The sequence below is a fragment of the Sapajus apella genome, unplaced genomic scaffold, assembly GCF_009761245.1.
Source record: "Sapajus apella isolate SASKATOON/1434 unplaced genomic scaffold, GSC_monkey_1.0 scaffold62, whole genome shotgun sequence".
Taxonomy (NCBI): Eukaryota; Metazoa; Chordata; class Mammalia; order Primates; family Cebidae; genus Sapajus; species Sapajus apella.
The window spans coordinates 17,488,095-17,514,130 of NW_022437002.1; the positions used below are offsets into that span (position 1 = coordinate 17,488,095).

General features: G+C 40.5%; 1 protein-coding gene across 2 annotated transcripts in view; it reads right to left on the reverse strand.

The window, feature by feature from the left end:
- The window catches only part of TESK2 (testis associated actin remodelling kinase 2), a 158,284-nt gene that overhangs the window by 115,599 nt on the left and 16,649 nt on the right, over positions 1 to 26,036 (reverse strand). For both annotated transcript variants that reach the window (XM_032247382.1, XM_032247381.1), the window contains exon 2: positions 4,945 to 5,252. In XM_032247382.1, the coding sequence (XP_032103273.1) occupies positions 4,945 to 5,166 (222 nt within the window). In that variant the 5' untranslated portion in view covers positions 5,167 to 5,252. The remainder of the gene's footprint in view (positions 1 to 4,944; positions 5,253 to 26,036) is intronic.

The window sequence follows — 26,036 nt, forward strand, 5'->3', positions numbered from 1 at the left end:
AGTGCATACCTGTAATCCCAGCACTTTGGGATGCAGAGGCAGGCTGATCACTTGAGCCCAAGAGTTCAAGACCAGCCTAGGCAACATCATGAAACCACAACTCTACAAAAAAATATAAAAATTAGCCAGGCATGGTGGTGTGTGCCTATAGTCCCAGGTACTCGGGAGGACGAGGTGGGAGGATCATTTGAGCCTGGGAGGTCAAGGGCGCAGTGAGATAGCACCACTGCACTCCAGCCTAGGTGACAGAATGAGACTCTGTCTCAAAAAAAAAAAACAAAAAGAGAGAGAGAGCAACCCTTGCTAACATGGTTGACTGTGACATGAAGGGTGCCAAAACCATTCAATGGGAAAAGAACAGTCTTTTCAACAAATAGTATCCAGGGCAAAAACTTGGTATCCAGGGCAAAAGAATGAAATTGGACCCTTATTTACACCATATTGAAAAATTAACTTAAAATGATCAATAACCTAAATGTAAGAGTTAAAACTATAAAACTCTTAGAAGAAAACATTGTGGAAAATCTTCATTATACTGGATTTGGTGAAAATTTCTTGGATTGACACAAAGCAACGGTAACAAAAGAAAAAATTAATTGGACTTAATCAAATTTTACATCTGTGCAAAAAATGACGCCATCAAGGGAGTAAAAAGACAAACTACAACTTGTGAGAAAATATTTGCAAATCATATATCTAGGAAGGGATAATATTCCCTGTATAGAAAATAAATAAATACAATGCAATTCAAAAATGAGCAAAGGATTCAAATATACATTTCTCCAAGAAAATATACAAAAAAGATCAATAAGCATGTGAAACAATGCTTATTGTTTAGAAAAATGCAAATCAAAGCCACGAGACACCACTTTTCACACCAATTAGGATGACCATCATGAAAAAGAAAAAGAGAAAAATAAGTGCCAGTGAGCATGTAGAGAAATTAGAACCCTTATGTATTGCTGATAGAACTGTAACATGGCACAACCACTATGGAAAACAGTTTGGTGGGTCTTCAAAAAGTTAAACATAGATTGACTAAGTGAAATAAGGCAGTCAAAAAAAAGACAAATGCTCTATGTTTTCACTTACATAAGATATCTAGGGTAGTCAAACTCTTAGAAATAAAGTAGGAGGATAGTGGTTGCCAGGGGTTGAGGGGAATGGAGAAACGGGGAGTTGTTTAATGAGTACAGAGTTTCAGTTTTGCAAAATGAAAAAGTTCTGGAGTTTGGATGCACAACCACGTGTACATACGTAACACAACTGTTAAGTATGTACTTAACATACTTAAATACTATCAAGATGGTAAGAAAAAAAAATGTGTTTTGTTTTGTTTTGTTTTTTTCTTTCCCCAGAGACAGGGTTTCATCATGTTGCCCAGGCTGGTCTCAAACTCCTGAGCTCAGTCAATCCTCCCGCCTTGGCCTTTCAAACTGCTGGGATCACACGTTTGAGTCACCATGCCCAGCCAAGATAGTAAATTTTATATGTATTTTACCATAGTCTTTTCTTAAAGTTAAACATAGAAGTACTCAAACGACTTAGCAATTCCATTTATAGCTAAATACCCAAAAAAATTCCAAGCAGAGAACCAAACAGATACTTGTATATCAATATTCATAGCAGCATCATTCGCAATAGCCCAAAGGTGGAAACAACTCCACCATCAACAAACAGATAAAATATGACATATACATATAATAAAATATTAGCCAGAATGAAATTCTGATATATGCTACAACATGGATAACCCTGAAAACATTTTGCTAAGTGAATTAACTCTGACACAAATGGATAAATATTATATAATCTACTTACATAAGGTACCTAGAATAAGCAAATTCATAAAAACAGAAAGTAGAAGATATTATGACTTCCCCTGTACTCTTTAACCAGTAAACAATTGCCACAGTTTGGCCCACTACAAAACCCTTAAAAACCTTAACCCCAAACTTCTAGGGAGATGGATTTGAGGTTTCCCTCCATCTCCTCATTCGGTGGCCCTATGATTAAACCTTTCTCTGCTGCAATCTGATTTTTCAGCTTATTGACTTGCTATGTGCATTGGGTAATGAACCTATTTACAGTTACAGATGGGAGAATTAGTGAGTTAATGTTTCATGGATACAGAGATTCCGCTTAGAATGATGAGAAAGTTCTGGAAAAGGATAATGGGGATGGTTGTACAACATTATAAATGTAATTAATTAATGACACTGAACTGTACACTTAAAAAATGACTAAGATGGCCGGGCGCGGTGGCTCAAGCCTGTAATCCCAGCACTGTGGGAGGCCGAGGCGGGTGGATCACGAGGTCAAGAGATCGAGACCATCCTGGTCAACATGGTGAAACCCCGCCTCTACTAAAAATACAAAAAATTAGCTGGGCATGGTGGCGCGTGCCTGTAATCCCAGCGACTCGGAGGCTGGGGCAGGAGAATTGCCTGAACCCGGGAGGCGGAGGTTGCGGTGAGCCGAGATCGCGCCATTGCACTCCAGCCTGGGAAAAAAGAGAAAAACTCCGTCTTGATATACAAAGAAAAAAAAAAAAAAAAAATGACTAAGATGATAAATTTGTTATATACATTTTACTACGATAAAAAGTATTTTAGAGAAGGTATGTAGAGACAATTCTGGAGCTGTTTCGGTCCAAAAATAACAGACATAGGAAAGTACGGCTATTAATAAAAGAAACAATAGGGGCTGGGTATGGTGGCTCTTGCCTGTAATCCCAACACTTTGGGAGGCCAAGGCAGGTTGATCATTTGAGCCCAGGAGTTTGAGAGCAGCCTGGGCAACAAGGTGAAACCCCATCTCTCCAAAAAATACAAAAATTAGCCAGGCATGGTGTCATGCACCTTTAGTCCCAGTTACTCTGGAGGCTATGGTGGGAGGATCATCTGAGCCCAAGGAGGTCAAGACTGCAGTGAGCCATGATCACACCACACTGCACTCTAGCCTGGGTGACAGAGCACGACCCTGTCTCAAAAAATAAAATAAATTAATAAAATAGGTCAGGCACAGTGGCTCACACCTGCAAACCTAGCACTTTGGGAGGCCAAGGCAGGCGGATCACTTGAGGTCAGGAGTTCAAGACCAACCTGGCCAAAATGGTGAAACCCTGTCTCTACTAAAAATATAAAAATTAGCCAGGTGTGGTTATAGGGCCTGTAATCCCAGCTACTAGGGAGGCTGAGGCAGGAAATTGCTTAAACCTGGAAAGCAGAGGTTGCAGTGAGCCGATATTGCACTACTACATTCCAGCCTGGGTGACAGAGTGAGACTCCATCTCAAAAAATAAAATAAAAGGCCGGGCGCGGTGGCTCAAGCCTGTAATCCCAGCACTTTGGGAGGCCGAGGCGGGTGGATCACGAGGTCAAGAGATCGAGACCATCCTGGTCAACACGGTGAAACCCCGTCTCTACTAAAAATACAAAACATTAGCTGGGCATGGTGGCGCGTGCCTGTAATCCCAGCTATGCAGGAAGCTGAGGCAGGAGAATTGCCTGAACCCAGGAGGCGGAGGTTGCGGTGAGCCGAGATCGCGCCATTGCACTCCAGCCTGGGTAACGAGAGCGAAACTCCGTCCCAAAAAAAAAAAATAATAATAATAATAATAATAAAGCCAAAACGGTTTTTTTTCCTTAAAAGAATTTTTTAACATGCTAATGGGAATACTTAGTAGTGAATATACAATGCAGAAAAGAGAGGGGAGAATTTCTTAGGCAATGCCTATCAGCAGGCAAATAGAAACGGGATGTACAATATAAACAGAAATAATGAACTTAGGAGCATGGGTAGTTGATCCATAGCACAAGGTATAAGGGCCAAATAACTGTGTAAAGATGTGTGTGGATAGCTATTTGTAGTAATGGGAGTCTGTGGAAGTTCTCTTCTACTTGCTTCAATTTTCTCAGTGAATTAGGAAGCAATTCATTAATTACTGACAATAAGGACGAGAGAGGAAATACTGGGATTTGATGAGAGAAGAAAAGACCCTCCTGAGGGAGGATGTGAACTAGGGAAATACGAATGCTTAGGAGCATTAAGGGCTCATTTTTTTTGAGACAGAGCCTTGCTATGTTGCCCAGGTTGCTCTTGAACTCATAGCCTCAAGCGAGCCTCCTGAGTAGCTCAGACTACAGATGCATGCCACTATACCCAGCTATCAATTTTACCGAAGATAAGCAAACAAAAACTATATATGTGGGTGTGTATATATATATATATATATATATATATATAATCTTTATGTATATAAGGTGTGTGTATGATGTATGTATAAGCACAGAGTTCAGAAGTATACACACCAAACTGTTAATAGTGGTTATTACTGAAGAATGTATGTGTGGATACATATACACATGTGTGGGTAGGGGTAAAGGTAAGGTGGAAGATACTCCTATACAATTTGAATTTTTAACCAGCACATATTATTTTTGGGATTCAAACAAAAAATCTTTTTTTTTTTTTTTTTTTTTTTTGAGACGGAGTTTCACTCATGTTACCCAGGCTGGAGTGCAATGGCGTGATCTCGACTCACCGCAACCTCCGCCTCCTGGGCTCAGGCAATTCTCCAGCCTCAGCCTCCTGAGTAGCTGGGATTACAGGCATGCACCAGCATGCCCAGCTAATTTTTTGTATTTTTAGTAGAGATGGGGTTTCACCATGTTGACCAGGATGGTCTCGATCTCTTGACCTCGTGATCCACCCGCCTCAGCCTCCCAAAGTGCTGGGATTACAGGCTCGAGCCACCGTGCCCGGCCCAAATAAAATATCTTAATGTAAGTTAATAAATAGCTTGAAAAGAGAATTTAGAACAGTGTTCAATCTACAGCACCTTGATTAGGCAAATCCTACATCCTAATTAAACACAACTATCAACCTGCAGTAAATGTGACCACAGCAAGACAATATGAGAAAAGCTGAAGTATCACTCACCTTGAACACTTCAGAAAAGAAGCCAGACCCTATTTTTTCACAGGTGAAATCATCCAAACGCGTCAGTCTGGAAAAGGCACTTATAAGAGCTCTATATGAAGATGGCCAAACTCTTCCGACCTGGCTCACATTTCCATCTCCTCCACCACCTCCTTCAAACTCTTCAAGACGCTCTACACGTGGAGGAAATCCCGCAATTGAATTCCGTTTGCTCCGATCCATAGTCTCAATAATCACCTTTTTCTTCTTTTAAGAAGGAACTCCACATATAAATTTTTGCTGAATTTTACTTCTCTTCTGGTTTGACACTAAATAAGAGATCAAAAAAATTTCCATTTAAATTCTTTAATGAATAAATACATAGCATTAAATGCTCAATGCAAAAATATTTCCTTTCACATTCTAGTTCTTGGTTTTCAGATCTAAAAAATGCTTTATGTCTTTACCCTCAAATAACACTGATATATTTAGAGCCCAAGATACAGTCAGTCTTTGCCATGAGTAGAATATCATAAAGATCACCAATTACATTCCAAGTAACAAAATAACAATGATAATATCTATCATTCATTGAGCACCTACTTTCTAGGAAACATAGTATAAGAGCTTGACACACATCATGACAATTGATTCTCAGATAATCCATGATATAAGGCTTACTATGCTCATTTCACAGAGAGATAAAAAAATCAGTCACTAAAAGGCAGAGATAAAATTAAAATGGAGGCTGGGCACAGTGGCTCACATCTGTAATCCCAGCACTTTGGGAGGCCTAGGCGGGTAGATTACTTGAGGTCAGGAGTTTGAGACTAGCCTAGCCAACACGGTGAAACCCCATCTCTACTGAAAATATAAAAATTAGCCAGGCATGGTAGCAAGCACCTATAATCTCAGCTACTCAGGAAGCTGAAGTAGGAGAATCACTTGAACCTGGGAGGCAGAGGTTTCAGTGAGCCAAGATCATGCCACTGCACTCGCCTGGGCAGCAGAGTGAGACACTGTCTCAAAAAAACAAAACAAAAAAAATTAAAATGCAAAGCCTGTCTGCTTCTTTTTACCAATGTCTTTTATAGCCTCATATAATTTTCTTTTTATTTGAAAAATTAATTCCAAATATATAAAACAAAGATTACAAGGAGACTTCAAGATTATATATTATATAATTTTTAAAAAAGGAAAACTATATCTAAAAGCAATCTAAAAATTCACTGTTGATGAAACAGCACAGTCCAGTAGAAGTAACTATAGAAGGCTCCGTCCCATCTGGTACATAACTAAGAATAAAAGCATAAGCCTACTTTTTCTTTTAGCCTGTCTCTCCCTATTTCTACTTTTTTCCATGAGACTCAATTGTAAGTAAGGGTTCTATGCAAAATACAACATTGTGATTCCTCAATTAGTGAAATATTTTCATAAAGGAGGTGGCTACCTACCCAGTCTACCACTACCACTTCCAACCAAGCCCTGCAACTCAAAGAAAAGTGGCAAGAATCCCAGGGCCATCTTAACAACATGAGTCTGCCTTCTTAGACATTGCCAGAAGTCAGCACTGTACCCAGTGCACACAACCACAGTTACCTTCCTGGCTATTTGCAATTGGAATTAAGATATTCCAGTCTCAATGGCAGCTTTCTAAAATGGAAGCCATGTAAACTCAGGAGCTGCTGGCCAAGGCCATTTTCTATAATACCGCCTGGAAGGCAGAAGTCGTCAAGGGATTGAGACCAATTTGCAGGGGAAAACATTTCCCTATTCTGCTCTAATCTCCAATTCTTAAGGCTAACTGCATCCTGAGGTTCCATGAGATCTCCCTGAATATTTTTGCTTAATCTAGTTCTACCACAGCCTTCAAAGAAGGAAGAATACTCTGAGTTCCCAAATAACAAAACATTTAAGTACTTCCATTAAATCGGTGCCAAAAAGTGGCATCAGCACCACCAGACCAAATATTTACATCCACAAGAACAAAAATTTAGGGTTGGCTGGCTGCAGTAGCTCATACCAGTAATCCTAGCACTTTGGGAGGCCAAGGCAAGAGGATCGCTTGAGCCCAGGAGTTTGAGACCAGCCAGAGCAACATAGTGAGACCTTGTCTCTACGAAAAAAAGTAAAAATTAGCTAGGCATGATGGCATATGCCTGTAGTCCCAGCTACACAGGTGGCTGAGGCAGGAAGATTGCCTGACCCCAGGAGTTTGAGGCAGCAGTGAGCTGTGACAGTGCCACTGCACACCAGCCTAGGCAACAGAGCAAGACCTTGTCTCAAAAAAAATTTAGGGTTATAAGACAAAAACTTTGCAGTCACAAAAAAGAATGAAATAATGTCCTTTGCAGCAACACAGATGCAGCTAAAAGCCATTATTCTAAGTGAACTAATGCAGAAACAAAAAACCAAATATCGCATGTTCTCAGTTATAACTAGGAGCTAAATCTTGGGTTCACATGAACATAAAGATGGGAACAACAGACACTGGGAGCTCCAAAAGGAGGGAGGCAGGCAAGGGCTAAAAAACTTCCTATTGTGTATGTTCATTATCTGGGTAATGGAATCAATAGAGGTCCAAACCTCAGCACCACACAATACCCTTATAACAAATCTGCCATACCTCCTGAATCTAAAATATAAACAGAAATTTAAAAATAAAACACAGGCTGAGCACGGTGGCTCACACCTGTAATTTCAGCACTTTGGGAGGCTAAGCCGGGTGGATCACCTGAGGTCAGGAATTCAAGACCAGCCTGGCCAACATGGCAAAACACTGTCTCTACTAAAAATACAAAAAAATTAGCCAGGCATGGTGGTGGACACCTGTAATCTCAGCTACTCAGGAGAGTGAAGCAGGAGAATTGCTTGAACCCAGGAGGCAGAGGTTGCAGTAAGACAAGATCATGCCATTGCACTCCAGACTGGGCAAGAAGAGCGAAATTCCGTCTCAAAATAAACAAAGTAATAAAAATAAAAATAAAAATAAAATAAAATAGGGTCAGGTGCAGGGGCTCATTCCTGTAATCCAAGCCAGGAGGATCTCTTGAGCCCAGGGGTTCAAGATTAGACTTAGCAACACAGCAAGACCCCCATCACTAAAAAAAATAATAATTTTTAAAACCAAAGTTTTCTAATTTTATAGCTAGTAAAAAAACATCGAGTTCATTTTATATTTGAAGAAACATAAGGCCCAGAAAGTGGAAATGCTAAAAATTAATGCTATAACCTATTTACTAGCAAAACTATACTTGGAACTAAGGACCCAAGGGTAGTGCATTTCTCAAAGTGTGTCTGTTGATAATGTGCTTCAAACTACCTGAGAAGCTTGTTTAAAACACAGAGTCATGGGTCTCACCCTTGACAGCTTTTTTTTTTGAAATACAAAGTTTCAAAAAGACCTATGTTGCCCAGGCTAGTCTTGAACTCCTGGCCTCAAGTGATCCTCCCACCTGAGCCGCCCAAAGTGCTAAGATTACAGGTGTGAACAGCACTTGACCACTTAAAAAAAAAAATCAGGAATTTTACAAACATTTCCTCATTTAATCCTCAAAACATGGCCAGGTACAGTGGCTCATGCCTGTAATCCCAGCACTTTGAGAACTGCTTGAACCCATGAGGCAGAGATTGCAGTGAGCTGAGATAGCACCACTGCACTCCAGCCTGGGTGAAAGAGCGAGACTCCGTCTCAAAAAAAGAAAAAACAAAAAAAAACAGCAAGATAGGTCTGATCTCCATTTTACAGAAAAAGAAATATAGGCTCAGGAAGTAAAGTAACTTGTCTAAGGAGAAGAGCTAGTAGAACCAGAACTGGAACCAAGTTCTATTCAGCACCAAACCTCACTTCTTCCATTTCATTATTACTTAGCTCAGTAGTTTTCCACTATGAGAGCTGTGGGAGTTAAGTTAATCATCTGGGTAGAAAAAAAGAACAGAGACTTAAGTGCAGAGCAAGGCTAGGATGATTATAATTTGAATAGAGACAGAAAAGAAACTTTAGAAAAATAACAAGACATTAAAGTAATATATAAAACATATGTAAAGTACATAAAACATCATTGACTATATAAAACATAGTTGTTGGCTGGGCACAGTGGTTCACGTCTATAATCCCAGCACTTTGGGAGGTCAAGAAGGGTGGATTGCCTGAGGTCAGGGGTTCAAGACCAGCCTGGCCAATGTGGTGAAACCCTGTCTCTACTGAAAATACAAAAATTAGCTGGGCATGTTGGCATGTGCCTGTAGTCCCAGCTATTCAGGAGGCTGAGGCAGAAGAATCACTTGAACCTGAAAGGTGGAGGCTGCAGTGAGTTGAGATTGTGCCATTGCACTTCACCTTGAGTGACAGAGCGAGACTTTGTCTCAAAAAGCAACAACAAAAACCATAGTTGTCTGCTAAACTGAACAATTCGGTAAGTTTGCCATCCAAGTGACTTTTTCATTTTTGAGATATACACTCTTTTTAATTTTTATACATAGTAGGTATACATATTTATAGGGTACATGAGTTATTTTGATATAGGCATACAATGTGTAATAATCACATCAGGGTAAATGAGGTATCCATCACCTCAAGCATTCATCATTTCTTTGTGTTACAAACACTCCAATTGTACTCTCCAAGTTATTCTAAAATATACAATGAATTATTGCTGACTGTAGTTAATCTGTTGTGCTATCAAATACTAAATCTTATTTATTCTATCAATCTATATTATTGTACCTATTAACCATCCCCATTTGCCAATCAACAACCCCCATACATTACCCTTCCACCCTCTGGTAACCATCATGCTATTCTCTATCTCCACGAGTTCAATTGTCTTAATTTTTAGCTCCTACAAATGAATCAAAGTTTGTCTTTCTGTGCCTGACTTATTTCACTTAACGTGATGTCCTCAAGTTCCACACATGTTGTTGCAAAAAAGAGTATCTCAGCCGGGCGCAGTGGCTCAAGCCTGTAATCCCAGCACTTTGGGAGGCCGAGGCAGGTGGATCATGAGGTCAAGAGATCGAGACCATCCTGGTCAACATGGTGAAACCCCATCCCTACTAAAAATACAAAAAATTAGCTGGGCATGGTGGCGCGTGCCTGTAATCCCAGCTACTCAGGAGGCTGAGGCAGGAGAATTGCCTGAACCCAGGAGGCGGAGGTTGCGGTGAGCCGAGATCGCGCCATTGCACTCCAGCCTGGGTAACATGAGTGAATCTCCGTCTCAAAAAAAAAAAAAAAAAGAGTATCTCATTCTTTTTTTATGGCTGAATAATAATCCCTTTGTATAGTTACATTTTCTTTATCCATTCATCTGCTGATGAACATTTAGGTTGCTTCCCAGTCTTGGCTATTGAAAACAGTGCTGTTAATAAACATGGGAGTGCAAACATCTCTTTGATATACTGACATCCTTTCTTTTGGGTATATTCAGCAGTGAGATTGCTATATCATATGGTAGCTCTATTTTTAGTATTTTGAGGTACCTCCATAGTGTTCCCCATAGTGGCTGAACTAATTTACATTTCCACCAATAGTGTACAAGAGTTCCATCTTCACATCTTGACCAGCATTATTTGCCCATCTTTTGAATAAAAGCCATTTTAAGGGTGAGATGATATCTCACTGTAGTTTTGATTTGCATCTCTCTGATGATCAATATGTTGAGCAACTTTACATAGATTTGTTTGTCATTTGTATGTCTCCTTTGGGAAACGTCTGTTCAGATCTTTCACCCATTTTTTTAATCAGATTATTAGATTTTTTCCTATAGAGTTGTCTAAACTCCTTATATATTCTGGTTATTAATCCTTTGTCAAATGGGTAGTTTGAAATATTTTCTCCCATTCTATGGGTTGTCTCTTCACTTTGCTGACTGCTTCATTTCATGTGCCAAAGCTTTTTAACTTCATGTGATCACGCGTCCACTTTTGCTTTGGTTACCTGTACTTTGGGGATATTACTCAAGAAATCTTGGCCCGGCAGGGCCCAGTGGCTCACACCTGTAATCTCAACACTTTAGGAGGCCGAGGCAGGCAGATCAGGAGGTCAGGAGTTCGAGACCAGCCTGGTCAACATGGTGAAACTCTGTCTCTACTAAAAATACAAAAACTAGGCCAGGCATGGTGGCTCACACCTGTAATCCCAGCATTGGGAGGCCGAGGCAGGCAGATCACCTGACGTCAGGCGTTCGAGACCAGCCTGACCAACATGGTAAAACCCCATCTCTACTAAAAATACAAAATCAGCTGGGTGTTGTGGTGCCTGCTTGTAATACCAGCTACTTGGAAGGCTGAGGCAGGAGAACCACTTGAACCCAGGAGGCAGAGGCTGCAGTGAGCCAAGATCTCACCATTGCACTCCAGCCTGGGTAACAGAGCAAGACTCTGCACACACAAAAAAATACAAAAATTAGCCGGGAGTGGTGGCACGTGCTGGTAATCCCAACTACTCAGGAGGCTGAGGCAGGAGAATCACTTGAAACCATGAGGCAGAGACTGCAGTGAGCCGAAATTGGCCACCGCACTCCAGCCTGGGCGACAGAGTGAGACTCCATCTCAAAAAAGAAAGAAACAAACAAACTGCTAATTGCGACTGAACTGCTTTGGTAGGAGTCCTGTTAGAAATTTTCCAATAGTACAATACACTGAATTTTGGTATTCGTATCTTGGCTCACAGCACTTTTCAAGAGGGGTAAATGTATTTCTCAAATATTATATGCTTAGAGAAACTGTTGCACATAAACACAAGAGACCTGAATAAAGATATTCATTTCATTTTACTACTGTGTGTAATTAGAGGAAAGAAAGTAAACAATCTAAAGTTCATCTGTAGGAGCAATAGATTATAAACTGTAGCATATTTCTCAATAAAACATACAGTACTTAGATAAATAAGTCATATGTAGCAATGTGGATGTATTTAAAAAGTAATGTTGAGTTGAGGGAAAAAGTAAGTTGAATTTCATTCAGAAAAAGGTTTTTAAAGAAGTTACTGAGAAAAATTACACAACCACCCCTATAGTATACCATTTTTATAAAAATGTATTTTTAGAAGTACGCAAAACATTGGATACATCTTTGTAGCAAAAAAACAAAAAAAAAGAAAAAAGAAAAAGAAAAATACACAAAATAATATATACTACTCAGGCGCGATGGCTCACGTCTATAATCCCAACACTTTGTTAGGCCAAGGTGGTGGATTGCTTGAGCCCAGGAGTTGGAGATCAGCCTGAGCAACATGGTGAAACCTCATCTCTACAAAAAATACAAACATTAGCCAGGCATGGTGACATGTACCTGTAGTCCCAGCTACTCAGGAGGCTGAGGCAGGAGGATCAGTTAGGCCCAGGAGGTCAAGGCTACAGTGAGCCATGATCACAGCACTGCACTCCAGTCTGGGCAACAAAGCAAGACCCTGTCTCAAATAATAATAATGATAGTATACATTATATATTATAGAAAAGCAGAATAGCACAGTGATGAATAGTATGATACCCACAGCCAAACAATCTAGGTTCAAATCCTTGCTCCACAACTTGTAGTTACATGAACTTGGGATATGTTATTTAATCTCTCTAAATGTCTAGTTCCCTATTTTTAAAATGAAAATAAAAACAGTGCCTATATTTTATATCTATTAACTCATTTAATCTTTACAATAACCACAAGGTTATTGATTAAGTGAATAGTACCTGATCAACAATAAGCATTCAACTCATGTTATAATAATTATTAAAGATATTACATATTCATAGTGAACGTCTAAAAGCATGAACGAAAAATGTAGACACAAATTCATAATAGTATTTGCCTCAGGGGGAAGGAAGAGAAATGACAAGGAAAGGAAACAAGAGACTAAGATTTTGTTTCCTTAACGTGACGAAGTGGCCAAGTAATTAAGGTGATGAACTGCCAATAATATTTTTGTTTCCTTTTATTGAAAAATAAGGCAGGGTGTGGTGGGTCACACCTGTAATCCCAGGACTCCGGGAGGCCGACATGGGCAGATCACAAGGTCAGAAGATCAAGACCAGCTTTGCCAACATGGTGAAATCCCATCTCTACTAAAAATACAAAAATCAGCCAGGTGTGGTGTCAGATGCCTATAATCCTAGTTACTCGGGAGGCTGAGACAAGAGAATCATTTGAACCCGGGAAGCAGAGGTTGCAGTAAGCCAAGATCTCACCATTACACTCCAACCTGGGCAACAAAGTGAGACTCCATCTCAAAAAAAAAAAAAAAAAAAAAAAAAAGAAAGGAAAAGAAACCAATGACAAACAACACACAAAATGATATATCTGTTAATTTTATCATTTTTCATTAACTAATATTTGTTAATTCTGGGTGGTATTTATTACACTATACTCTTTTCTGCATTTATATTTTTTTAATTTGAAAAAAGTTTAACATTTTTTTCTTTTTTTTTAAGTCTATTGCTCATGCAACAGCTATGTAGCATGCTTAGGCCAAAAAATTGAGAACAATCTGGCAAATAAACAACATCCCAGTGTGCAAGCCAAGCCTCTAGACTCTCAAACTTTTAGCTGCCAAATTTCCACTGTAGCTTTTGGTCCTAGGAGTATTTATATCTTAGGTTATAACTTCAAAATCATTAGGTGAGTTTTTGGATGGCCTAACTTACTTAAGTCCACAAACTTAAAATATTGGGTAGGAGGCCAGGAGCGGTGGCTCACGCCTGTAATCCCAGCACTTTGGGAAGCCAAGGTGGGCAGATCACCTGAGGTCACAAGTTCAAGGCCAGCCTGGTCAACATGGTAAAACCTTGTCTCTACTAAAAACAAAAAATCAGCAAGGCATGGTGGTGCGTGCCTGTAATCCCAGCCACTCAGGAGGCTGAGGCAGGAGAATCACTTGAACCCGGGAGGCAGAGGTTGCAGTGAGCTGAGATCCCACCATTGCACTCCAGCTTCGACAACAAAAGCGAAACTCTGTCTCAAAAATAAATAAATAAATAAATGGGTGGGAGCTGTGGCTCATGTTTGTAATCCCAGCACTTTTAGAGGCTCAGGCAGGATGACTGCTTAAGCCCAGGAGTTCAAGATCAGCCTGGACAACACAGTGAAACCCCTGTCTCTAAAAAAATACAAAAATCAGGCTGGCATGGTGGTGCATGCCTGCGGTGAGCTGTGTTTGTGCCTCTGCATTCCAGCCTGGGCAACAGAGCAAGAGTCTGTCTCAAAAAAAAAAATCAGAGAGCTCATAACAACCACTGATATTTAGTGTAGAGCCCCTATCGCACGCTAAAGTAATATTAATGATTAGATAGTTGAGATAAGTGGTAAGAAGTAGAGTCCTCTCCATGAGAGTAAGAACCGTATTAATCCATTTTGGACAAGTCCTGAGCAAGAGAAAACTTCCAAACCATGCCTTCTGCTCCCTTGGCCGACATACTAAAGGACTAAATTTTAAATGAAATCAACCAAGCTATAAATGGCTGTCAATTTAGCCTGATAAATTTTAATAACTAATAAAAGGCAGCAAAGGTGTACATGCACAAACTCTAAAACCAAGCCCAATTTTATGAAATCTGGAAATGATTACTTTTAAAATAAGAAAATACATTACTTGAAATATACAACATTTTATGATGGTTTCTGCCTCTAGATTTTCTTGGTCTTATTTATGGAGTATTATCTATTGATACTAATAGTGTCCCTCAAAGAATATACGTTTTTTTGTATGTTAATGTATATTAATATATATATTATATACATATTTATATAGATATTTATATGTATAGATATATATAGATAGATATCAGATAGATAGATAGATAGATAGATAGATAGATAGATAGATATCTCCACACAATATATCTCCTTTGGAACAGAGATAACTGCAGTTAACATCACATTACCAGAAAAATATAAGGCGTTATTGTCACAATGGTAGAGGTGTGGGATGAGCACTACTGGTATTTTAGTGGGCAGGGGCTAGGGAAGCTAAATATCTTACAATGCACAAAACAAAGAATTGTTCTTCCCTAAATGCCAATCGTGCCCGGGTTGAGAAACACTGTGTTAGAAAAGCTTAATCATTTTTGTTCTTAGACTAGAAAATAGTATTTAGCAGTCTTTCAAAAATGTCCAAATTATGTGGCTTATGAGGATACAAGTAATTTTTTACTAACCATGTTCTCTACTTAAATATTATAAACTTGGAAGTTCAAAACTTTTTCTTTTCTACATAGGTAGGTTTGTTTCTTCAAATATTAATTTCATTTATATAGAGGTTTATTTGTTTTTCACAAAGAAAATATAATTAAAAGCTTTGATTGGGGAAAGTAATTTGTAAAGCTACCAAAAAAAAAAAGTTGATGAACTAAATAGCCTATCTTCAATATTATATATTTTTTTATCTTCCAAAGTAAGAATTCCACAAATTATTTTCCAGAAATATCAAGGAAATTTTTAGGACTCTGAGACCCCATTTCTGTCTGAAATGCTTCTGGAAATAATAACTGCAGCCACTATTTACTATAGACTATGCATTCATTCTACCAAGGGTTTTGTATGTTATCTCTAATCTTTGTGACAACTCTGCAAAGTATGTATTATCATCTCGAAATAAAGAGAAAGAAATCAAAATCCTGACAGATTATGACTTCTCCAAACAAATAACTAGTGACACTCAGGATTCAAATCCAGTAGTTTCAAACCTAAGCACTTCCCATTTAACATGTCTCCTTCAAAAATACAGTCAAATTTCTGTGAAAAATGATTTGTGGGTTAGCTATGTAGAAAGCACCTGACTTCAAACTATACTACAAGGCTACAGTAATCAAAAAAAAAAAAAAAAGAAAGAAAGAAAGCTACCACTATTCCCCAATTTCTCTCAATAGGGAAACTAAAAAGTGTATAAATTATAGCTCTCCCAGTGTCTGAGGCAAAAGCCTTCCTTCATTCAATCATATTCTACAGACAAAATTAGCATTGATTTAAACAGACTTTCTAAAGAATGGATGCCACGCTGACAAGGAAAACATAACAAATCCCAATCATTCTCTATTTTCCATTCTAATGCACATTATCTGTTATTTCTTACTCCTTCATTTCACCAAAACAAAGTAGATAAAACAATAGTGCAGACACAAACATAATCCTGGAATGCACTAAAAAGCTATCTACCAACAGGTAGCTGGATTAGGCAAAGTGTCAGCCAGCAATAAAAAATTGTCAATGTGCATCCAAATACGGAATCATATGTACACAAAGTTGGTAATATTATCCCACAAAATAATCTAAAACGATTTCTGAGAATTCAGTGAACTTTTATACCCCAGATAGAAAGAGTAGAAAAAGAGGCCAGGCATGGGGTAGCTCCTGCCTGTAATCCCAGCACGCTGGGAGGCCAAGGCAGGCGGATCATGAGTTCAGGAGATCAAGGCCATCCTGGCGAACACGGTGAAACCCCATCTCTACTAAAAATACAAAAAATTAGACAAGTAGTGGTGTGCGCCTGTAGTCCCAGCTACTTGGGAGGCAGGAGAATCTCTTGAGCCCGGGAGGTGGCGGTTGCAGTGAGCTGAGATCAGGCCATTGCACTCTAGCCTGGGTGACAGAACAAGAGCAAGACTTCGTCTCAAAAAAAAAAAAAAGAAAAAGAATGCAAACAATACATCAATATCCTCATCACACTGTTTTCTTTCTATAATCATAAAAAGACCCTACCTAATTCAAAATAAATTGAGGATTCATTATGAGCAATATGTAGCCCAGAAAACTGGCCATTTATTTTCTAGAATGAGAATACTGAAGAGTACATTAGCTAGGTGTCAATACCAAACACATGGCAAATCTACATGACAGGTCTGCTCAGCTGTTTTCCTTTCTATGGACCAACACAGCAAATACAGACACATTTCAGGATGACTGTCTAATTAAAAATAAAAGCAATACTGCTGAGCTTGCCATCCTGCTGTGAAATAATGAGTTGCAGTTTCCATTCAAACCAAAGGCAATCTAGCATAAAAACTGGCATCCCTATCTAATTAACCACGAATATACACAATGGCATATATTAGAACTAGACAGATCAAAAGCCAGTTCTTAAAAGCATATTAGCTCTTCTAAATAAGCATCATATTTGCTGTGTAACTTCAATCCACCAGGCCCTAAGCCATGACATAAAACAGAAACTTAAGGGGGAAGTTATAAAGGCAGTTAGAGGTGAACTACTTTAATCTTTTGACCAATTCAGGAATCCCCTCTATTGACTCAAATTTTTTTTGGAACAGAGATAACTACAGTTACCATCACACTACCAGAAAAATATACGGTGTTATTGTCACAATGGTGGGGTGTAGGATGAGCACTACAGTACTGGTATTTTAGTGGGAAGGGACTAGGGAAGCTAAATTGAGTAGACTAGGTGCAAGGCATTATGACACGTGCATTTACTGTTATATCCATAACAATCCTATAAAATAGATACTATTATTACCCCCAATTTACAACTGTGTAAACAAAGGCATTAAGGAATTACTTAACTTGCTCAATCTCATAACCAAGAAGTGGTAGAGCCGGCTGGGCATAGTGGCTCACGCCTGTAATCTCAGCACTTTGGGAGGCCAAGGCGGGTGGATCACCTGAGGTCAGGAGTTCAAGACCAGCCTGGCCAACATGGTGAAACCCTGTCTTAAAAAAATATAAAAATAAAAATAAAAGAAGTGGTAGAGCCACAATTCAAACACAGAGCCTGTACTCTTAATCACTATATTAATATTGCCTCTCTGGTAGGAGGATGTACAAAATGGAATAAAACATGACTCCATCTTTCCAGGAGCTTAGTCTCCCAGAAAGACATATGTAAATCAATGAATATAATACAGTGCAATAAGGTAATTATTAATGACAGATAAGAGGGAAGGCTTAATTAAGGTACTGGCAGTGAGGACAGGGAAGTGAGAGAAGATAAGTGACCTATTTTTTTTAGAGATCGAGGGTCTCAGACCGGTCATGGTGGCTCATGCCTATAATCCCAGCACTTTGGGAGGCCAACACGGGCAGATCACCTGAGATCAGGCGTTCAAGACCAGCCTGGCCAACGTGGCAAAACCCTGTCTCTACTAAAAATACAGAAAAATTAGCTGAGCGTGGCAGTGGGTGCCTGTAATCTCAGCTACTCGGGAGGCTGAGGCACGAGAATCGCTTGAACCTGGGAGGTGTAGGTTGCAGTGAGCTGAGATCGCCCTACTGTACTCCAGCCTGGGTGACAGAACGCAGAACGAGGCTCTGTCTCCAAAAAAAAAGGGAGAAAGAGAGAGAGAGAGAAAAATAGGGGTCTCATTATGTTGCCCAGGCTGGACTTCACAGGCATGATTATTGCACACTACAGCCTCAAACTCATAAACTCAAGGGATCCCCTTTGCCTCAGCCTCCTGAATAGCTGGGACTACAACCCAGCACTACCATGCTGGGTAGAGATAAGTGACATTTTTAAAAAGGTGATCAAGGCCGGGCACAGTGGCTCACACATGTAATCCCAGCACTTTGGGAGGTAGAAGAGGGTGGATCACCTGAGGTCAGGAGTTCAAGACCACCCTGTCCAACATGGTGAAACCCCATCTCTACTAAAAATACAAAAATTATCCAGGCATGGTGGCAGGCACTTGTGATCCCAACTACTTGGGAGGCTGAGGCAGGAGAATCGCTTGAACCCAGGAGGCAGAAATTGCAGTGAGCCAAAATCACGCCATTGCACTCCAGCCTGGGCAACAACCAGCCTGGGCAACAAAAGCAAAACTCCATCTCAAAAAAAAAAAAAAAAGGTGATCGAATGGATACAGGAGGTACAAGAGGTACCCAGGATGACTCCAACTACTAGAATCCCTCTCATGTTTCTGGTTTGGGTAACTGGGAGAAAGGCTAGCCATTCACCTACAGGAAATGATTTGTAAGGAGATGCGAATTCTTCTCAGATCTTGCTGAGTTTAAGTTGCCTTTAGGAACACCAGTTAACAATGTCCAGGAGGCTGCTGGAGGCACCACACTGGAGCTTAGGAGTGTGTATTGGCTCTTCTAAATAAGCATCATATTTGCTGTGTAACTTCAATCCACCAGGCCCCAAGCCATGACATAAAACAGAAACTTAGGGTGAAAGTTATAAAGGCTGTTAGAGACACCACATTGGAGCTTAGGAGAGAGGACCAGAATGGAGATATACACTTAAAAGTCACTAGCACTTACTAAAGAATTTCTGAAAGTAGAGAATATGATTATAGATAATACCGAGTTCCTACTATGTACCAAAGCCCAGGCGCCTGCTTTTTGTGCTTTAGGTGAAAGCAGGTAAGAGGCCAAGGGAACATCAATAAATACAGGATGAAAAAAGGAAGAGTATACCAATGAGACTAAAAAAAAAAAAAAAGAAAAAAGCAAGAATAAAACCAGAAGAAAGTATTTTTGCAAGGCCAGGCATGGTGGCTAACGCCTGTAATCCCAGCACTTTGGGAGGCCGAGGCAGGTGGATCACCTGAGGTCAGGAGTTCCAGACCAGCCTGACCAACATAGAGGAAACTCTGTCTCTACTAAAAATACAAAATTAGCCGGGCATGGTGGCACATGCCTGTAATCCCAGCTATTTAGGAGGCTGAGGCAGGAGAATCGCTTGAACGCAGGAGGCAGAGATTGCAGTGAGCCGAGATCATGCCACTGCACTCCAGCCTGGGCAACAAGAGCAAAACTCCATCTCAAATAAAAAGAAAGTATTTTTGCCATTGATAGTAATGACAAAAGCCACAATTACTTTCGCACCAAGCTAATATGTCACAGAAACCAAAAGTGGAAAGAGCAAACACATTGAATGCCACAAAGTAGTATATGGTATAAAGAAAAGTGTCCGCTGGATTGGACACTGCAGAAGCCAGAGTCAGCCTGGCCTACTAAAACAACACCAGTAACAAAGAGCTCACACCAGCAATCTGGTCTATTATTGCAAAGTTCTGGGTATTAAAAAGCTTTTCTTCTTTCCAACAACAATGACAAAAGCAAAGGCGTTGGAGTACACAGTACTGTGTTCAAATTCTGCCTCTGAAGAATTAACAGTTAAAACAACCAAATGCAGTGATGATACTTAGCTAGGTCCTGATTTGAACAAATCAGCTATAAAAGATAATTGGGGATTTTTTTTTTTTTTTTTTTTTTGAGATAAGGTCTTGCTCTATCACCCAGGCTGGAGTGCAGTGGCTCAATCATAGCTCACTTGCAGCCTCATACTCCTAGGCTCAAACAATCCTCCTGTCTCAGCCTCCCAAAGTCCTGGGATTATAGGTATAAGCCACCATGCCCAGCCAACTGGGGAAATTTTACTAAGCACTACTACTAGATAATAGTAGAAAATTACTGTTAATTTTGTTAAGTATAATAATGATATTAAGATTATATATAACATTTTTCTGCCAGGAACGTGGCTTATGCCTGTAATCCAAACACTTTGAGAGACCAAGGCAGGCAGATCACCTAAGGTCAGGAGTTCAAGACCAGCCTGGCCAACATGATGAAACCCCATCTCTACCAAAAATACACAAAAAATTAGTGGGGTGTGGTGGTGCATGCCTATAGTCCCAGCTACTCAGGAGGCTGAAGCAGAAGAATCACTTGAACCTGATCTTAGCTCACCGCAACCTCTGCCTCCTGGGTTCAAGTGATTCTCCTGCCTTAGCCTCCCAAGTAGCTGGGATTACAGGCATGCACCACCGCACCCAACTAATTTTGTAATTTTAGTAGAGATGGGGCTTCTCCATATTGGTCAGGCTGGTCTCGAAATCCTGACCTCAGGTGATCCGCCCACCTCAGCCTCCCAAAGTGCTGGTATTACAGGCATGAGCCACCGCACCTGAACTTTTTTTTTTTTTTTTTTTTGGAGATGGATTCTCACTCTGTTGCCCAGGCTAGAGTGTAGTGATGTGATCTTGGCTCACTGCAACCTCTGCCTCCTGGGTTCAAGCAATTCTCCTGCCTCAGCCTCCTGAGAAGCTGGGACTACAGTCATGTGCCACCACGCCCGGCTAAGTTTTGTATTTTTAGTAGAGACAGGGCTTCACCATGTTAGCCAGGCTGGTCTTGAACTCCTGACCTCAGGTGTTCCACTCGCCTTGGCCTCCCAAAGTGCTGGGATTATAGGTGTGAGTCACCATACCCAGCCAAGAGAATATTTTTATGGCCAGGAAAAATGACAGTTGCTATCAGTACACAAAGATATATGTACAAGAATATTAAAATATACATTGTTAGTAACTGTGATGGTTAATATTGAGTGTCAACCTGATTGGATTGAAGGATGCAAAGTATTGTTCCTGGTGTGTCTGTGAGGGTGCTGCCAAAGAAAACTAACATTTGAGTCAGTGGACTGGGAGAAGACCCACCCTCAGTCAGGGTTGCCATCGTCTAATCAGCTGCCAGTGTGGCTAGAATAAAGCAGGCAGAAGAAGATGGAAGAGCAGACTTTCTGAGTCTTCTGGCCTTCATCTTTCTCCCATGCTGGATGCTTCCTGCCCTTGAATATCAGACTCCAAGTTCTTCAGCTTTTGGACTCTTGGACTTACACCAGTGATTTGCCAGGGACTCTCAGGCCTTTGGTTACAGACTGAAGGCTGCAATGTTGGCTTCCCTACTTTTCAGGTTTTGGAACTTAGACCAATTTGCCACTGGCTTCCTTGCTCCTCAACTTGCAGATGACCTATCGTGGGACCTTACCTTGTGATCATCTGAGCCAATTCTCCTTAATAACTCCCTTTCATATATACATATATCCTATTAGCTCTGTCCGTCTAGAGAACCCTGACTAATACAGTAAGAAAGATAAATTAAGACAATCCAAATATCCAAAAATAGAGATAGATTAAATAAATTACAGTTCAGGCCAGGCACAAAGGCTCGCACCTGTAATCTCAGCACTTTGGGAGATCCGAAGCAGATGGATCGTTTGAGCTCAGGAGTTTAAGACCAGCCTGGGCAACATGAGGAGGCCTTATATCTACAAAAAATACAAAAATTCGCCAAGCGTGGTGGCCCGTGCCTGTAATCCCTGTAGTCCCAGCTACTTGGGAGGCTGAGGCAGGAGGATCTCTTGAGCCGGGAGGCAGAGGTTGCAGTGAGCCAAGATAACACCACTACACTCCACCCTGGGCACTAGAGAAAGACCAATCAATCAATCAGTGTGCATCTATACGACTTAATATTATGTAATCATTACAAGAATAAGGTGCCGGGCACGGCGCGTGCCTGTTGTCCCAGTTACTCAGGAGGCTGAGGTGGGAGGATCACTTGAGCCCAGGAGCTCAAGCTTCTGGGCTGTAGTACGCTAAGCCATTCGGGTGTCTGCACTAAGTTCGGCATCAATATGGTGACCTCCCAGGAGCGGGGGACCACCAGGTTGCCTAAGGAGGGATTAACTGGCCTAGGTTGGAAACAGAGCAGGTCAAAACTCCCATGCTGATCAGTAATGGCATCGCACCTGTGAATAGCCACTGCACTCCAGCCTGGGCAATATAGTGAGACCCTGTCTCTAAAAAAAAAAAAAAAAAAAAAAAAAAAAAAAAGAATGAGGTGGCCAGGCAGTCACTCATGCCTGTAATCCTACCACTTTGGGAGGCCGAGGGGCATAATTCCTTGAGCCCAAGAGTTCTAGACCAGCCTAGGCAAAATATTGAGACCCCCCCACCTCTACAAAAACTGTTATAAAAAAGAATCAGGTAAATTCTATGCATACTAATTCTATGTCCAAGTTTCACTGCTAAGTGACAATAGCAAGATGCAGAATAGAATGTACAGTAATCTTTTTATATTTTAATATATTAGTAAACATTGTTAAAAGCCTGGAAAACAATTTAGAGGAATACATATACTAAACTGTCATCTTGGTAAAGGAGGTGCTTATAGGAGACTTTTGTTTTCTGAGACAGTCTAGCTTCGTCACCCAGGCTAGAGTGCAGTGGTACAATCTCGGCTCACTGCAACCTCCACCTCCCCGGTTCAAGAAATTCTCCTGCCTCAGCCTCTCAAATAGCTGGGATTACAAGCGCATACCACCACGCCTAGCTAATTTTTGTATTTTTATTAAAGACAGGGTTTCATCATGTTGGCCAGGCTGGTCACAAACTCCAGACCTCAAGTGATCCACCCACCTTGGCCTCCCAAAGTGCTGGGATTACAGTGCCCAGCTGCCTCCTTTGGAGGCTGAAGCGAGAGGACAGCTTGAGCCCAGGAGTTCAAGACCAACCTATTCAACACATTAAGACCCCGTCTCTTCAAAAAATCAGAAAATTAGCTGGGCATAATGGCATACACCTTTAGTCCTAGCTACTCAGGGAGCTGAGGCAATGGGGACCGCTTGAGCCCAAAAGGTTGGGACTGCAGTGAGCCCTGATCATGCTACCACACTCCAGCCTAGGCAACAAAGCAAGACCCTGTCTCAAAAAGAAAATAAAAGTTATGCATTACTTTAAAAAATAAAAAAAGATTAAAAGGTTAGAATAACTAAAAATCATTCTTTCTCCTTCCCATCATAGTAACTTAGACTACTGGCTACATAAGATAAATGTATGATATAATGTTAAATAGGAAGATAGACGGACAGAGAATGTAAAAATTGAATAATCAATGACTATGAATGTATAAACTTATGCACTGAAGAAAATCAATGATCACGAGTGTGGAAACTTATATACTGAAAAAATTTTTACCAAATAGTTGGTAAAATAAAAAAAAATACACCAAAATGATAATATTATTTAGGGGTGGAAGGATTACAACTTATTCTGTACTATTATTCTAAACTTTCTATGTTATATTGCATTTACAATTATAAAAATATCAGTTTATTGACATAATAAATGTAGCATAGTGCACATAATTTCACAATCAATGTATAATAAAACTGAATTTCTTTTTGAGACAGGGTTTTGCTCTGTCCCAGGCTAAAGTGCAGTGATATGATCTCAGCTTACTACAACCTCCGCCTCCTGGGTTCAAGCAATTCTCCTGCTTCAGCCTCAAAGTAGCTGGGATTACATGTGTGTGCCACCACAACCAGCTAATTTTTGTATCTTTAGTAGAGATGGGGTTTCTCCATGTTGGCCAGGCTGGTCTCGAACTCCTGACCTCAAGTGATCCTCCTGCCTTGGTCTCCCAAAGTGCTAGGATTACAGGTATGAGCCACCATGCCCAGCCCAGATGTCTTAAAACATTCAATTATGAGTGTACAGAAATACAAATAAAGACGGCCAGGCACAGTGGCTCACGCCTGTAATCCCAGCACTTTGGGAGGCCAAGGCAGGCAAATCACCTGAGTTCAGGAATTCGAGACTAGCCTGGACACCGTGGTGAAACCGTGTCCCTATCAAAAAAAAAAAAAGAAAAATACAAAAATTAGCCAGGCGTGGTGGCACACACTTATAATTCCAGCTACTCAGGTAGATAAGTGAGGCAGGAGAATTGCTTGAACCCAGAGGCGAAGGTTGCAATGAGCTGAGATTGCACCACTGGACTCCAGCCTGAGTGACAGAGTGAGACTCTCTCAAAAATAAAAATAAATTTAAAAAAACAACAACAAATACAAAAGATACAGTCATTAAATTTACACTGACTGCTGTATAATAGCTGGAATTTCTTTAACTTTCTGATAGAGGTTTGCTTCCTTTAATATTTTCTTCCTAATAGAAGTTCAGGAAAGTACATTTCAGTTTCAGTTAAGGATGAACACTATAATGTAATTATGGAGCTTTAAAAGGGCTTTCAATGTGATTTTCCTAAACTAGTTGTGAAGTCTCAATAGGACCAGAGCTTTACCATGCTAGGAGAGTTATCCAGTCTTAAGAAACCAAAGCAAGGCTGGGTGCAGTGGCTCACGCCTGTAATCCCAGCATTTTGGAAGGCTGAAGCGGGTGGATCAAGAAGTCAGAAGTTCAAGACCAGCCTGGCCAACATGGTGAAACCCCATCTCTACTAAAAATACAAAAATTAGCTGAGTGTGGTGGCACATGCCTATAATCCCAGCTGCTGGGAAGGCTGAGGCAAGAGAATAGCTTGAACCCAGGAAGCAGAGGTTGCAGTGAGCCAAGATCCCGCACTCCAGCCTATGCAACAGAGCAAGACTCTGTCTCAAAAAAAAAAGAAAGAAAAAGAAAAAAAGGCTGGGCATAGTGGCTCACACCTGTAATCCCAGTACTTTGGGAGGCAAAAGTAGGTGGATCACTTGAAATCAGGAGTTTGAGACCAGCCTGGCCAACATGGTGAAACCCTGCTTCTACTAAAAATACAAAAATTAGTCACGCATGGTGGCAGATGCCTATAATCCCAGCTACTCGGGAGGCTGAGGCTGGAGAATCACTTGAACCCAGGAGGCAGGGGTTGCAGTGAGCCAAGATCGAACCACTGCACTCCAGCCTGGGCCACAGAGTGGGACTCCATCTCAAAAAGAAAAAGATCCAAAGCAGTCAGGGCAACATAGTGAGACCTCATCTTTACAAAAAATAAAATTAGCCAGGTGTGGTGGCGTGCACCTGTAGTCCCAGCTATGCGAGAGGCTGAGATGGGAGGATTGCTTGAGCATGGGAGGTCGAGACTGCAGTGAGCTGTGATCATGCCATTGTACTCCAGCCTGGGCCATAGAACAAAAGCCTGTCTCAAAAAAAAAAAGATCCAAAGGAGACAAGCAAAATTTTTTTATAAAAGGTATTTCCACATAATGCCTATTTTCTCTTTACTTTTTCCTCTTTTTCTTTTTCTTTATGTTTAACCCATGCATACTTCGTAATGCCTATTTTCTTAAGTCTTTCATATATATACATATATTTTTTAACTTGACACCTTTTCCTTCACTATATATATCTTTTTATATCAGTCATTTTTCAGTCCAAAATTCTACTCCTTTTAAGATATGATTTTCTTTTTTCCTTTTTTTTTTTTTTTTTTTTTTTTTGAAACAGATTTTTTCTTTTTTTACCCAGGCTGGAGTGCAATGGCGCCATCTCGGCTCACCGCAACCTCCGCCTCCTGGGTTCAGGCAATTCTCCTGCCTCAGCCTCCTGAGTAGCTGGGACTACAGACACGCACCACCATGCCCAGCTAATTTTTTGTAGTTTTAGTAGAGACGG